Here is a 17227-nt window from a genome sequence, read left to right as displayed (position 1 = left end):
ATTGCTTTATTGGGGTATGCCCACCATTTGTTAAAAATGTATAACCATCTTAGCTATACACTAATGCAACTATGTAAATAAAGTATGTATAAATATTAATTTTTATATAAACATGAAAAAAAATAAATATCAATATATATTGAAAGTGGGTAAATGTACTTATATATTCATGTAAAGAAATTTGTCCGATTGTAAAAAAACATCACATCAATGTTGTACTTATAGATCGAACAGTTATTAAATAATATATTTAAAAAATGCACCAACATGCACATAATAAAAAAATAGACATAATATCGATGTTGTTGTAAAATTCAATGGGGACATAATAGGTATATAAAAGTTTAACCATATAAATGTATCTTTCATATATACATATATTAATGTGAATAAAAAATATAATTTTTACTAAAAAATGAAATATTATTTAAATTCAAAATAATAAAACAACACTAATCATAATCACCACCTCAAAAAGTAGTACCATATCGTTCCCCTATTTTATTACATATTATCCAAAATGATATAATACTTTTATAATAAACAAAATTGTAATAAAATATTAAGGTGATATTGTAAGAAATATTTTTTCTCATTTTTTTTTTAACTCACTATTTTGTTTAAAAATATTTAAAATTGGCTAGCTAAAATATGTTTTTTTTTTTTTTTTTTTTTAAAATGGTTATTTTGTTCATGTAAAATGGAAGCAAATAAATAACAAAGGGAAAAAAGAAAAATACAAAATATAGAATAAAAAAGCAATATGTGTATCCCAGTTTTAAGGCTTAAATATTTTTATAATATTTTGTTATATTATGGTCTGTTGATTGATACCTTTTTATGGCAAGCTTGTTAATTATATCCCAACAGTTTTAGCTGTGTAAAAATGTTGCACATGTCTTGATATGAAGAAATAGAAGAATTGTCAAAAACTTCTTTTGTTTCATCTTCTGATATTGTGTAATGAATAGTTTTTACTTTCTTATCAACATAGTATATATGCAATGTTCTTTTTGGCAAACTATTTTTTATAATATTGTATCTGCAAACCCCTATTAAATACCAGGATGTTTTATAAATTTGTGTGTGCAAAAAAATATAATCTTGTATTACTGATTTAAAATAATGTGATATTAACTGTTCATCAATAATATATTTATGAAATGAAATAAAATGGATACTGTCTTTTTGATCATCATTGTATGTATATATATTGTCTATATTTTTAATAGATTTATGAAAAGTATTTTTATTAAAATAGTTTCCATTTTCAAATGATACGCAGTATATCCTTGAAATTGTTTTATTCAAAATATCGTCATTTTCGTAATTTGTGTCAAAGGTACCTATTTCATCAGTCTTATTTTTATGTACATATTCCTGTGAGTTTTGTCTTACCATATCCATTCCGGCTATATCCGTTAGCAATATTATGCTATATTCACTGTTCATGTAATTTTTCTCTTTTTCCTTTACATCCTGGGCAAAAGAAATTGTTTTTTTTAAGGCATCCAAAATATTTAAAATGTTTGGTGTTTTTTGCTCTATAGTAATTTTGACATTTCCATCATTCATATGTTCATAAAATTTTATAAGAAGATTTTGATTAAAATAATTAACTACATAATATTTATTATATGAAAAAAAGGAATTATATTCTATAAATTTGAGAATATTTAATTTTTCTTTAAGTAAGTATGGATTTGTAAAAACAGTATCATCAATAAGAATAATAGTAATAATGCTAATTATATTTTTATCAAAAATTTTTTGAGATATTGAATTATCATTTACAGGATAAACATTTTTATATGTTTTTTGAAAAGTGATTTGTTCATAATTGTCTAATATATCAGTTTTTACAAAAAAATTTTCATTATTTTTGTGATTTATTAAAAAGGGCTCATATATTTTATAACAATTTACAACTTTAAATGAAATGAATAAATGAGAATCATATTTTTTATAACTTTTTAAAACAGAAATTAAATTATTTATACATGGTTTTTTTGCACCCATATCTAAAATATCGTTCATATTTATTGGAAATATTTTTTTAATATTTTTAGAAACATTTTTAGTTTCTATTTCTACATGTATCTTGAATTTTGTTACGCTTTCATCGATGCCCTTTGTCTCATCTTTTTTTATTACTAATGGATATAGGATAGTAAAATGCTTATCAGATATTTTGTGTGAATTTATTTTATATATTATTTTTTTATTTACCTTATAACATTCATGATAAACTAAATTATAACATGAAGTATGTACTAATGCACCACAAGTCTCAGCTAATTCTACACTTCTTGTTTGATTAGGGTTTATATCTATTTTTTTTATAACACTTTCATCGTTTGGTTCTGGAAGAATGGACACACTTACATCCATCTCTTTCTCACCATAAGAAAACAAATTTAAATAAAACATATGCTTACTACTACTGTCAGCATTATCAATTATGGTTTCTCTATAATATATATCGCTCATATATATTTTATTATTTTCAATTGGGTAGGTAAATGTTGTTTGGGCTTCTATCACATATTCATTTTCATCATTTAAACAATTTAATGTAAGATACCAATATTCTTTATTTTCATATTTATCTATATTTATCTGAAATTTTATGATATCTTCATTTTTAATTGAATCTGTTTCGATCTTTATACTATGCTGATCATTTTCCACTGGTTTATAAATCGAAGATGGAATTATTAACTCATGGGTATATGGATTAAATCTATTTTCACTTTTTGTTATAGCGGATATCAGATTTTGAGGCGACGTAATTTCAACTAGGCATTTGTTGAAAACATGATTATCCAAAAAGTGAAGTTTCAAATAAATTATGCTCGGATTTTCTATCAATTCATTTTTATTAATTGGCTAAAAAATGATAAAATATAAAATGGAATTCCATATAGGAGGAAAAACATTTAAATAGGCTCTACACATTCTCACCATATACATGCATATTTTTTTTCTTTTTTTACCTGAACACGAATTGAATGCAATTCCGGTGTTAAGGCAAGCCCAATATGGGACTTTACCCACTTGATATTTTCCGAATATTTGTCTACAAGTTTTAGTATAAATTTTTTTGAGCAAATATCATGAGATACTTTTTCTAATAATTCTTTATGATCTTTTTTTATTACAAAATGATTATTATCAACATTTAAAATGTTAACTATCCAATTTTTATTTTTTTCTAAAGGAGAACGAGGATTATTTATGTTCTCTATCTTTATTGTCATATTTTTATCTACAATCTGTTTTATTGAAATGAAGAAATAAAAGAAAAATATATTTTTATTTCTATCCATGTTTATTTTTGCATATGTTTATATGTACCAATTTTTAGAAAGTATTACTTCATTTTTTGATGACGTGAGAATAAATTCATGGCTTTGAAAAATGTATGTGCACTCATCAAAGGGGGTATTATTAGTATTCAAGTTCAGACAAGGGTTTTCGGAATTTTTGTGAAAACAATAATTGGAATAACACAAGTATGGAGGCATTTTTACGCTAATTATTATTTTGTCTGAAAATAAAAAATGAAAATGGTGCATATCAATATATTTTTTTTTCATTTTATTTATTTCCTGTCCACTGACTAGCCATTTCTTTACATTCTACATTTATATATAACCAGATTTAGTATCCATAAGTACTTTGGTAAAATCCATTTCGATCGCATAAGTCGAAGCATGGGCTCCTAAAAAATATTTGCTAGTGGACACATTAACATTAAAACTTTTTCTCATATCAGGTGTCAAATTCAAAATCTTTGAAAATAAAATAAAAGGTCCAATTTTTTATTTTAGCCTTAATTGCGAATGTAAAATTTTTGAATAATTATGCACATCGCTCGAATGTTCATAATTTTTTTTATATTTTATTTTTATACCTCAGAGCTAGCTATACTATTGCAATACAGTAAAAAAATATTGTTTGATGTTGTTTTTTGAAAAAAAAGTTGACTCAAAAAGCTGGAGGGAATTGTACACTCTTGGGTTTTTTCTATGGAATAGTTTTTCTCCCCAATAGCGAATATCCTAAAGTCATCAAATAGGTAGACAAAAAATGTAAGTGAATAAACAAAGTGTGCAAATAAAGGAGGGTGAAAAAATAATGCCTGAATATGGACCCTTTTCGACCATCCTTACCATATCCCCTCAGTGTCCAAACCCTCTTTTGGAACTTCGACAGAAATTTTTAGAGAATAATCCGACGGATAAATTGATTCATGACTAGGCAAAAAACTTTCTATAAAAGGAAGTTTAAAAAAAAATAAAAAATGTGTCAAGTGAAATTATATTTTTTCACCATTTTTAAAATGTGTGTAAATATAAAAAATAAGTTTTATTAACTTAGCGATTTTTCTGAATATTCATATTTTTCTGGCATAATCATATTATTATCTTTATTCGAAAAGTTGTAAGTATATATATTAAACATTTCCAGCTCCTTTTTAGACAATTTTAATAAATACATCTTTGATGTTATAAGGTAGTCGCAGCTATCTACAAATTTGGTGTGCAGGCGAAGGTAAGTACGGATGAGTAGTGGCTTTTGCATATTTATGTACAATTAGCTAGCTACTAGCTATTTCCTGACTATTTCCTGACTATTTCCTGGCTTTCTCCTTTTACCATTTTCGTTTATCGTGGAGGTGTCGTGATGAATTTCGACATTCGGCATTATCTCTTGTTTATCATTTTTTTTAAATGACAGAATTTGTAGATTTTCTTATAAATAAACGAAAGGAAAGAGGCATATAAAAAGTGCACATATACATATTTACATTTATATTAAGCATGTGTGTATTTGCCAAATCGCTATTTTCATCGACATGATGGATATGAAAAAATGGTTACTAGCAGGTATTAATGAAGCTAAAACAAATTCCTTTGAATCTTTCGTTGTATTAAATTTAAAAATAATGTCGATTTCAAATTTGTTGACATTTTGTTTGTTTGTATGCACCTTTGAAATAACATTAAGGAATATATGACTATACATTTTATTGTCTTTTACCATTGAACACATTTAATTATAAAATGGTTTTCAAATTGTTTGGAGAAAAATATGATACCATACTTTATTTTATTTTTTCAACAGCCTTTTACCTTTTTGGCATCCTTAAAGGTGAATAGAAAGTTATCTTGGTATATACAAGCTGAATGGTTAATACAGTATAAATATACAATAAATACAAAATAAAATAAATTCATTTTAAAAAAAAAAAAACAGACAGACAGGATAGAGAAAAAAAGTATATATACATATATTATTTGTCTGCTTCTCGTTTTTTTTTAAAGTCTATTTTTAATTAAATTGTGACAAAAAATAAAGTCATAACATTTTTATCATAATTTATTTTTTTATTTTTAAATTATATTTATTTTTTATTCGCTAGCTGAATGTTTTTTTCACTATAAAAATAGAGGAACATTTACAATAATATAGATGGGTCATAATATTAGAAATATTATTATTATAAATTTAAAATGAAATATTATGAATAAAATAATGTATACCCACGTACCTATGCTTATATTGGTGGGTAGGTGTGGACACGCATAATCATGCATATATATACGCGTCTGTTTTTTTTAGCTTTTATAACATATAGCAAACAGTATTAATGAGAAAAAAAATATATGCTATATAAACATTTTCAAAAATTATGCTTCAAATGAGAAAAATAAAAAATATATATTTTTATTTTTTTTTAAACCAATTAAATAAGTATGTAATATGGTAACATGTCTGACTCTCCGTTCGAAAAATATTTTATAGTCCCATTCATCATATGTCGTGCTTTTACATATCGTATTATTTATTCACCGTTTTTCAACTCATAACGGGATATTATATATATTTCTGATTATTTTTTTTTTAATATATTATATATATTTTTTTTTTTTTTACTTTTTTCTTTTTTACATTTTTATGGGCCGTATTTATGTCAACAATTTTGCAATTTTTTTATAAAATCATGTCGTTTTTTTGGTATGATCGAGCAATATCATAAGCTTATTTTTTCGTAATTTTCCTCCAATTTTTCCCCCAATTTTTTCGCTTTAATATTAACCTGTTTGAATATTTTTTCAAACGATTGGGAAAGAAAATTTTGGAAAAAAATTCATACGGCTCGTCCCCGCATCGCTATGAAACATACAAGCAACGAGGAATTGACCTCCTAAAGAAGAAGCAGAAGAGGAAGGGACTACAAGTTATATGCATATAAATAGGGACATATGCATATAGGTAGGGCCATATACATGCGTGGGTATGCTCGATTTTTTGATACTCTTGTACTAGGCATATATGAAAGTTGAAAACAAGTTACGAGACAAAATATATAAACGTATTTTAAACAAAAGAGAAGAAGATGGCGAGGGGGGAATAGATTTTAATAAATTAGTTGAGTCCAATGTTGAAAAATTAGATATAAATGAAAATGATAAGAATTTGATAAAAACAAAATGGGTTAGTATATTAAAAAGGAATGCTGAAAAATATGGAAAAGTATCAGATGGTAATAAAATCAAAATATATAATACAGGACATTCATGCTTTAAAAATATATTAAAATCTATAGATAAATGTAAAAAAAGAGTTTGGTTCGAATCTTATATATTTGATGATTCCGATTTTGCTGAGCACGTAGTAAATAGTTTATGTAATGCATCGAAAAGAGGATGTGATGTTATTTTATTAGTTGATTATGTTGGAAGTTTAAAATTGAAAAGTAAATGGGTTAATGAACTTAAAGAAAATAATGTTCATGTTATATTTTTTAATACGTTTTTAAATTCATTCTTAAATATATTACCTATATTTTTTCGAGACCATAGAAAAATTATTATTCTTGACGACTCAGCATATTGTGGATCAATGAATGTATCAGAAAATGTCATACCAAATATTTCAGATATTATTAAAACTGATAAAGATGAAAACATGCTTGATATTGGAAAGGGATATCATCATGATAATTTATTAAATGATCAAGAATCAAATCATATCGAACAAGAAACATTTATAAATGGTGTATTGGGAAAACAAAATAAATGCTTAGAATATTATGACCTTCATATTAAATTAAAAGGACCAGCAGTAAAAGATTTAGCAGATGTATTTATTGATTCCCTTAAAATGGCAAATACAGATATTATACGTGAACCTATAGAAACACAAAAAAAATATGATGAAGATGATTCTTCATGTTATGTACAAGTATTAGAATCAAATGTGTTAAGAAAAGTTAAATCAATTCAATCGTCCTTTGAATATATTATAAAAAATGGAGCTACTAATAATATTTATATTACAACTAGCTATTTTTTACCTCCAGGATTTTTGAGACGAGCTTTATTTCATGCTTTATCAAATGGTGTAAATATTTCTTTTCTCTTTTCTGGAAATTCAGATATTTTTGGTGACGTACCAGCCACATATTATATTATAAAAAAATTTTTGAAAAAGTTCAGCAAAGAAAAAGAAAAGCTACTACATTATGATGCTGAAAATTTATCTGATATTGAGAGTAGACTTATAAATAAATATCATAGTGATATAGATTCAAAAAAAGATAAATTATTAAAATGGAAAAAAATAAATTTTAAAGATTTTAAAAAACATGTAGAACAAAAATTTGGAGATAATTTATTATTAAGAAATAAAAATAAAGGAACTAGCGAATTCTATTTTTTTGAAAACAAACATTGTCATGCAAAAAATATTGTTGTTGATAATTTATGGTGCTCTATCGGTTCATTTAACTGGGATCGATTTTCTTCAAGACGAAATTTGGAAGTTATGGTATCCATTTTCGATAAAAACATATCAGATCAATTTATTAAAGAACATGAAGACAAAAAAAAATATAATTCAAAACAAATAACATTATCAAATATAAATAATAGAAATGTATTTCAAATTTTATTTAGCTATTGTGCATATCATATTGGAAAGCTTACTGGAAAAAATATACTTGATGGATTATCGAACAATAATAAAAAAACTATTCTTCGAAAAGCTATTGTAAATAAATATCTTTCAGACAACTGCATCGAACACATCTCTTTGAATATGATGTGGGGAACGTAATAATCATCCCCGACTTCTAAATACCAGTTTAATTATCATAAAGCCCACCTCAAATTTAGCGCTTAACGGTGACGACACACTTGCGCACGTGCTTAAATGTGAATCTTATAAAGTTTTATAGATTTATAAAAATTGAAAGTTTAAAGAAAAAACAACAGATTACTATTGGCTAGCAACAAAAACAAGAAGGAAAGAAGAAGGCGAAAAATTGGATGGCATAAAGTAGCCAAAATGAAAATTATATACGTCAAAAAATGTGCATATATAGGAAAAAAACAAATATAGATATAAAATAAAGTGGATATGCATACAAATCGAAAATGCATATCATTTACGGGCATGTTAGAAAAGGGAATGCAAACATGTTTAACAATTATTGCATAATAAATTTAGATTTAAACTTAGATTTAAATTTAAACGAATTCAAATTAAAAAGTCTTTATCGCTATATATATTCCCTAGGGTTATTAAATCAGTTCGTAACCGAATGTTATCAATTAGGGTCTCCTCCATAACCTTTTTCATGTCATCATACGTGAGTTTATTTTTAAATAAGTCGAAACTCCCATCAATTCTGCAAAGGTGAACAAAGTAATGATCGAATTAGAAGAAGTTTCACATGTACACACGTGTAAGCAGAACCTTTGACAAGTTCAAGGGACCAATAAGAACACTCGAAGTGTTTGCTGTTTTTTATTTTTTCATTTTTTCACTTTTTTCAACCTACCTAAAGTGCCTCTGGTCGTCCAAGGCATTCCTTTTCATCAGGTTGGAAATGATTTCGCTTTTTGTATTTATCTCTTGTTTTAACACTGTTTTATCATCTTTAAGTTTTTCAATTTCTTTTGTAAGGAATATAATTTCATTTAAAAGCTCCTGTATTTTTATTGATGTTTTATATTCAAATGTTTTGGATTCAGGAGTTTTTTTATCATCAGGTATTAGCATACCATCTTCATTGATATTTGTTACTTTTTTTAAAACATTCTGATATTTTTTTTGAATTATTTTATTTTTTTCCATTTCATCTAATAATAGTTTTTTTATTTCTTTTAATTTTTCATTTGTATATAAATTTTTTTTTTTTTTTTTTTCGGCTAACTGATATTCATTCAAAATAAGTTTATAATAATTCACAATTTCTATTAACTTTTCTTTACTAATTTGGGTAAGATCAAAATTATTTTTTGTATTTACTTTTGTTGGGTCGCGACATTTGATCGCTAACCTTTTTTCACTACGTCTAGCACATTCGAAATCGCTTTGACACATTCTATCCTCCATAAAGGTCTTTAATTTTGCTACTTTAGTAGCACTATGGTTTGTATTAACTTTGTTTCGAACTACCACATCGCTTACATTTTTATTTGCATCACTGTGCTTAATATTATCACTCCAATTACAATGCAATGGACACTGTTTATATAAAATTTTAATTTTTTTCTTCCGCATTTTGATTTTTGTACCTTCATTATTGATCCATAATGAACGTATTCTATGATTATTTTCGTTGATAAATTTGATGACATTTTTTTTTTCATCTTTTTCATTTTGCTTAATATTATATAAAACATTTTTGTGCATACATAAATCTTCAGTTATTAGTTGTATATGTTCATAATATTTATTTACTTTTTCATCTACTGATATTTTTTCTATTTTCAGTTTTTTATACATCTCTGATTTTGTATTTATTATGTCTTCTAATTGTTTAATATAACATTTCAATTCAAAATTTGTTTTTATATGTAATAATTTATCATGAAGAGAATGTTGTAATTTTTGTTTTTCATCCTTTAGAATCTTATTTTCTGTTTCCATATTTTTTAAATTATCTTTTAAATATGTTAGATCCAATTCTTTTTTAAATTCTTTATTATTATATTCTTCAAACGTTTCATCATAATTTTTTATATTACTTATCTGTCCTGAAAGTTGAATTAATTGCTTTGTTTGTCTTTCGTTTATATCTGTTAATATTTTTTCATTTTTCTTTAGTTCATATATTTCATCAAGGTATTTTTTATTTACATTATTTAAATAGTTAATATCAGTTATATATTCTTTATAATGCACTAGTCTATCTATTGTTGCATTTACACATTTCATAACAATATGTCGTATCTCTTCTTCGTTACTCTGTTTCATTTGTTTAAACTTATTTGGAATCGTTTCATCACAAAAAATGGTATTACTTATATTGCTCCAAACATCTTGTGTTAAATCTTCTAACTTTGATTTGTCAATAAAAATTTCATTTTCTATTTTATTATTACTGTCTCGTATTTTTATAATGTCACTATTTATATGCATCTCTGCACAATTTTTATCGTTTATATTTTGTTCTTTACTTTTTCCAATTTCATTTTCCTGATTGTTAATCCCCTCCTGTTCGTTTCCCACTAAGTAGGTTCCATCCTTCGCTTGGCTTCGTTCGCTACGTCTCTCTGTTTGGCTTCGTTCGGTACTTCTCTCTGCTTGTGCTTCCGCGATCCCATCCACGGAGCTCAGTTCAGTGCCCTTACTATTGCTGGTATTCATTTGCACACAATTGAATTCGTTTTGGCTAGTTACATTTTTAATTATACTCTTATCCAATAAGACATTATTGCTTGAGTCTGTGTTGGAATTGATGTGTTTGTTTTGTTCGAACAGTGTCAAATCATTTTGATCATTATTAATTATTAATTTATTATTTAATTGGTTAAGTATTTTTTTCTTTGTTATGTCTATATCATGTATAAATTTAAACATGCTTATCGATATTTTAAAAAAAAAAAAAATATATTCTAACTGTGTTTACATGTTAATATATATACCTATTCAATATGATCACATCACTATATTGCCATTTTAAAAGTATGGGTATATATCTGTATATAAATATTTATACTTATATACGTTGTTGTGAAATATGTCTGTGTTTAGTATGCACAGACAAACTTAATAATAATTAATTTATCATACATACATATGTATGCAATATTATTTTATATAGTTTTACAACTACATGAAAATATAATCACTTCAAAATAAAAAAAGTTTTATTATTATCATTTTTGTGGATCACTCAATTAACGTATTTTTAATTTTTCCGAAAAATTAAAAAACATAAAAAATTCAAAATTCGTTTATAAAAATTGTAAAAAAATAATATAATATAAGAATATGTAGCGAAATAAATATAAATTTATTTATTAGAGGAAAATAAAATGCGCATTCAGAAAAAAAAAAAAAAAATGTAAACGCTCATATTCATAATATGTATATTTTCCAAATTTTATTAATACTAAAATTAAGAGATAAAAAAAGTTTATATACTAAGTAGGGGAATAAAAAATTATTTATATTATTATATAAAAATTTGTGCCGAATTTTGTAAAAATAAGCATAATAAGAAAAGTTTTTTTTTTATTATAAACCTTGATAAGGGTAGTGATAGGTAGGACCTTAGTTATTTTTCTTAAAAGCTTGAAGATGAAAAACGAAACAAATAACGTAAGCGTAAGCATGAACAAAAAAAACGAGATAAAGCGAAAAACGAATGAAAACACTATACAATGATCGCTTTTTTAATAAAAATATGAAATATATAACTGATTATAAACAAAACGAACTAAATTTCGGATGGATGAAGGCAGCCCATGTTTGTCTTCCTCTCTTGTGCATAAATATGAGATAGCAAAAATGTAAATTAACATTTTATATGGTTACAAAATGTGTATGCTTAAAATTTCGATACACATTTTGATCAATCTTACGGAAAATGTTTACATTAAAAAAAAAACATCAAAGATATAGCAAATACAATAATATGCAACTATTTAATTGTTCATAAGGTTTGCAATACAATTTTATATCATGACTGATACATATCAGTAGGCACATTACCAACGTAGGCCGATGAATATTTTACAATTTTCTTATTTTGCTTTTGCTCATTGATGTGTGCAATAATACTAGGAAGTCTTGATAAAAAATATATCGTTGGTAATAAATCTACTGGAATATTCAATAAATAAAAGGTTATCATAGAATAATAATAAGGTGATGGATACTTATTTTTATGCTTAAAAAACATGTCTTCAATTTTGATGAAATGGTTTAATGCATCTATACTTTGTTGTGATTGTCTATTGCAATAGTCTGTTAAATATTTTTTTAAAATATTTTTTTTTTTTAGAAAAAAATTATTTTTATAAAAAAATAAATCAACATTTGGTATGCCCCCAATTAGTTCATTTATATCATCTTCTGTTTGTTTTTTTGAATAAATATCTAAATTTAAAAACGATTTAAGTGATAGATCAAAATTAATATTTTTAAATATGTCTATATAAAAAGTAATAGCACATAAGTATATATTAAAATAATTATTTTCTTCATTCATATTTGATATTAATCTTAATAAAAATATGTTTTCATTTATGTTACTTTCACATATTACTGTTAATAAAACATTTAACAATTTTTCTTTATCTTTTTTATCTACCATCTCATCGATTTTGTTTACACCCGTACCTTCATTACATTCTAATTTTGACACATGATTTGATAACCTGTTATGGTTCGAATAATTTTGAAGTATAAACAAGCACACATTATCATATGCTTTATCTGTAAGCGTGTTTTCACATAAACCATTTTGTAAATGAAAAATATATAATAACCTTAATGAGATAGCTAAAATTTTATAATAATTTAAATTTATGTCTTTATTATGTTCTTCAACTAAAGATAAATCTAATATACACATTCTAATTAGTTCTAGTAAATTCTTACTTTTTAACATTTCTATTATTTTTATAATATTTTTTTCATTTTCTACAAAATGGATATATTCATTTTTTAAATAATTTCTCTTTTCATCAAGTTCTGTACTGTTTGGTAATTTCTTGTATAACAACAAAAAAACAGTCTCATCGAATGCCGTCATTTCACATAACCTCTTTAAGTTGTGTCCCCGATAAAATACATTGCCTGTTCATGCAAAAATAATAAAAGATAGATAAAAAAAATATGATCATAAATAGTCAGATTTTTGTAGGCTTTGCCATAAATGTAGAGAACCGCCTTAACAAGAGTATGCAAAAAAAATATATATGAAATTATAATCATGAGATTATTATATTTTTCTTTTGTTTTGGTTATTATAAATTACCTTTGAATTCAAAATATATTTCTGTTTCCAAAAAAAGATGAGAAAATGTGTGACCATTCTCTTTTTTGTATTTTACAAATTTTACCTTATTAACATCATTCTTTTCATAATTACAAAAATATTTTTTTTTGAAATTAATATTTTCTTTTTTTAAATATAGGAGCATATTTTCATAAACCCTACATATATTTTTTTTAAACATATTCATAGTAAAAAATATATATATAACCACCCTTAAATAGTTTCATAAAAGCAGTGGAAAAATTGTATTTTTCATCGTTGTTTATTTTTGTGTGTGTAGTAAATATACAATATAGTGCACACAAAATATTGGTCTTGTTAAAATTGCAACCATATAAATATGCGCATATCATATATTTTAAATTACAACAATAAAAACTGTTGTAAATACACATTCTTTTTTGGTGTAGCTTTAAATAAAAAAAAAATAATATAACTACATGATGGATCGCTAAATGTATGTAATAACCACAACCTTTTTTTTTTTAAATTAATATTTATAATATTTATTGAGGTTTGCAACTAATCCTTTCTATCGGTATGCCACTAATAATGCATAATGCAGTATACCCTTATTTTAACTATAGCTTGCTCTCTTTCTCTTTATCTATATATCCAATTATTTTTTATTTCATGAATATATTGCATGTATATAATAATACAAATATTCGCTTTCATTAATGTTTATTATATATTTAAAATATTGTTTTTTGGGCTTTGCTTAGAAATGAATAACATCGATGAAATATATCTACTTCGAAATATATATGAAAAAAAAAAAATAATAAATGAGCACATATCATTTGCTATCCTAAATACAATATTATAGCGAAAAAATAAATAAACAGATCTGCACATATATTTTTAGTTGATGTCGTTCTATATTAATTTTATTATTTATATATTTTTTTATTTACAATGTTTTGCAAAAAATTAAAATAGGAAATCGTGTTAACATTTAAAAAGTATAAAAAAAATAAAAGGTTATGATTTTTTGATATATTATTTTAACCAATTTACTTAAGTTGATATACATATATTTTATATGATAAATTTAAATATGTATATGCAAATATTATATATATAGATTTATGAAAGGGGGAGCTGTAGTATTTAGCCCTATACGGATGATTAACGTTCAGGTTATTTTTTATACTTTCATTTTTTTTTAATTTAAGTGTGATTTGTTTTGATATTATATATAATATATTTTAATTCATATTTTTTTAGTTTTCAAATCCATATATTTTTCTTAAAAAATGTAAAAAAAACGAATATATACACGATTTATGTAAATCACGATATATCATCGTTTTTTTTTTATTTTGTAATGTTAATAGCTATTTTTTTTTTTAAAATATTATGACTTGTTCATATTTTTTGAAAACAATTAAATATGTATGATGAATTATTTTTGGAAAATATGCATTAAATTTTTATAATAAATAGCTATGGTTACATATATATATATATCATTGATATACCTAGCTATCTGTATGCATAGATATATAAAAATACATGACCCCCAAAATTGATAAGCCACATGCATGTACATGTAAATTTATTTATATATTTATAATATATACTATAATACATTTATTTATTTACACGAATCGAAGAAGTTTCCCTCTGTAATATAGGGGCCTAAGTATTTCTTTAGCATAAAAATGGATTTACTTTTGGCAAAAGCAATTTGCATTTTTGCATTTCTATCAGTTGCAACAGGGGGGTGTGCGATACCTTATATTTTGGGTTTGTTTGGAAAGAGGAATAGAAATAAATATGAGAACAAAGTGAAGAATATTTTATCAAACTTAAATTGTTTTGGAGCGGGATTTATTTTTTCAATTGTTATGTTTCATTTACTTCCAGAAACAATTATCATTGCAAGTTCCCATAATGATATTACTATATTTAAGACTCATGATCCTGAAATGAAAACCCTGTTTATATTTTTTTTTGTTTTTCTGGGGTTTTGCATGCAACTAGCTTTAGAATATGTTTTGCCCACCGATACCAGTCTTTGTTGTGTTGACCATGGTGCCGTGAAATTTACCGATGACAATGACCATATCATGTAAAAAATTGCATAATCTATTTTAATTCAAATTCAAATACAAATACAAATTCAAATTTTGTTAATATCCATGCAGTTGTACTTTGCATGCACATTCCTACTTTTATTATATTATTTTTATTTTATTTCACTTTTTCAGAAATGTCGAGAACCATACCATAGAAAATCCTAACACCGAGATACGCAACATGGTACGTTCTTATAATTATTGCATTTTATCTACTACATATATATAATTCATGCTAACGGCTCGATATACACACATTGCAATATTTTTTTTCTAAAGCCTATGAACACAGATGCATATTATCACCCACACGAAGGCGACCACTCGAACCACAAAAATCGCTTTACAAAATTTTTAGATGTATTAGCATTACAATCCTTTTTCTTAACTATTTCCTTGGCTATACACTCTGGAATTGAAGGTAACCAAATAAAACACGATTAAGTTTGATGAGTTACCATGACACTGTTTCGTTTTATGTACAAACGATTCATTGATTATAATTTAAGCTCTCCATATTTTCTTGTCATTTCCTTCCCATTTCTTTCCCTTCAGGAATGATTGTCGGGACGTCTGATGACGCTCATTTTGTTTTTATAACTACATTTTGCATTTTGTCACACAAGTGGATAGCCGGAGTTACAGTTTCCCTTTCCCTAAACAGGAATCACATTGTAATAATACTTAAAGAAGGCTGCATAGCGCGCTTTGCCACTACACATGCATACGTCCTATATATATACATACATATACATGCACATTTACATTTCTTTTTTCCAGAGCAAAAACCTCAAGATAATTTTACTTCTCATTTTCATTTTTTCATCACCCCTTGGAATAATTGTAGGGCATTTAGTGCAATCGTCAGGTAGGCCAACAAAAAATATGGCATATCTCGTAATCGGCTATTTTCACTTTTCATGTAACACATATTATTTCTATTTTTTTTATAGGCGAAAAAATTACATGTTTAATAAATGCGGTATCTATAGGGACCCTACTTTTTATTGGTTGCGAGGTAATACTAAAACACGAGTAAAACAAATTAGCTTGCTACACAAATTGTAGTACATATTTATGCAGAATTTTGCAAGCTTTCAATTTATCACATACTTATACCCTTTCCTTTTTGCCTCGCCATTTTTAGATCCTTCTCAACGAGATGCAAATGAAGTTTCCGAGGAAGGTTCGGTTTTCTAAGTGGCTCAGCTTTTGCTCATCATGTTTAATCGCGTTTTCAATAATTTATGGTACATCACATATTGCACCCCATCAACGAGCACACTAATTAAAAATGGAAAGATAAAATTATCTAGATGTATAAACACGACAAATGTTCAATACTTTTATTTACATAATATATGATGACAAGAAATATATAGTTCCCTTCTATGGATATAATATATACCACTAATTTTATATTACAGAATTATTCAAAACAAATGGAAATACAATTTTGAGAAGCTACACATAAACCCATAAATATACAATTATCAATGCAGGGGTACTGCATATTTCCTTTAGAAAATATTTCTTTATATAAAAGAAATTTTTTTTTTTTCTTGTATTTATTTTTTTGTGCTTATATACAAGATTTGTTTATTAATAATATGAAATTAAAAAATTCATTTTTAATTTTTTTTAAATAATTGTGTTTGTGTGTTACAGTTTTGTAAAGTTTTTAAAACTATTTTTCTCTTAATATTAAATTTATTAAATTTACAAAAAAATGCAAAATAAGCATGTATGAAAAATGGAAGAAAAACGAGGATGGCAAGGGAAAGGACAAATGCCATTGGGTCGAGGCGCATTGGCGTGACAATTCACAAGGCTG

At 25.2% G+C, this 17227-nt stretch overlaps 5 protein-coding genes across 5 annotated transcripts; 2 read left to right on the top strand and 3 right to left on the bottom strand.

The window, feature by feature from the left end:
• Positions 1–852: 852 nt before the first annotated feature.
• Positions 853–5243, bottom strand: PCHAS_0108700 (conserved Plasmodium protein, unknown function; the record flags this gene model as incomplete). The annotated part of the gene is made up of 10 exons (XM_016797970.1): positions 853–2889; positions 2997–3275; positions 3378–3550; positions 3659–3794; positions 3917–4064; positions 4176–4275; positions 4380–4532; positions 4662–4757; positions 4887–4995; positions 5139–5243. The coding sequence occupies 10 exons, from the start codon at positions 5241–5243 to the stop codon at positions 853–855; spliced, it is 3336 nt and encodes a 1111-aa protein (XP_016653002.1).
• Positions 5244–6342: 1099 nt separating this feature from the next.
• Positions 6343–8127, top strand: PCHAS_0108600 (mitochondrial cardiolipin synthase, putative; the record flags this gene model as incomplete). The annotated part of the gene is made up of 1 exon (XM_741108.1): positions 6343–8127. One exon carries the CDS (start codon positions 6343–6345, stop codon positions 8125–8127), a length of 1785 nt encoding a protein of 594 aa, XP_746201.1.
• Positions 8128–8550: 423 nt separating this feature from the next.
• Positions 8551–10881, bottom strand: PCHAS_0108500 (conserved Plasmodium protein, unknown function; the record flags this gene model as incomplete). The annotated part of the gene is made up of 2 exons (XM_741110.2): positions 8551–8701; positions 8855–10881. The coding sequence occupies 2 exons, from the start codon at positions 10879–10881 to the stop codon at positions 8551–8553; spliced, it is 2178 nt and encodes a 725-aa protein (XP_746203.2).
• A 1105-nt stretch (positions 10882–11986) lies between these two features.
• PCHAS_0108400 (citrate synthase-like protein, putative) lies at positions 11987–13496 on the bottom strand (the record flags this gene model as incomplete). The annotated part of the gene is made up of 2 exons (XM_741109.2): positions 11987–13107; positions 13289–13496. 2 exons carry the CDS (start codon positions 13494–13496, stop codon positions 11987–11989), a joined length of 1329 nt encoding a protein of 442 aa, XP_746202.2.
• A 1480-nt stretch (positions 13497–14976) lies between these two features.
• PCHAS_0108300 (zinc transporter ZIP1, putative) lies at positions 14977–16681 on the top strand (the record flags this gene model as incomplete). Its single annotated transcript, XM_016797944.1, has 7 exons — positions 14977–15386; positions 15526–15577; positions 15673–15814; positions 15949–16067; positions 16174–16261; positions 16347–16411; positions 16541–16681. 7 exons carry the CDS (start codon positions 14977–14979, stop codon positions 16679–16681), a joined length of 1017 nt encoding a protein of 338 aa, XP_016653001.1.
• Positions 16682–17227: the final 546 nt, after the last annotated feature.

This window comes from Plasmodium chabaudi (assembly GCF_900002335.3).
Source record: "Plasmodium chabaudi chabaudi strain AS genome assembly, chromosome: 1".
Classification (NCBI taxonomy): Eukaryota; Apicomplexa; class Aconoidasida; order Haemosporida; family Plasmodiidae; genus Plasmodium; species Plasmodium chabaudi.
Note: the sequence above shows the minus strand (reverse complement) of the source record. Positions and strands in the feature narration are given on the sequence as shown.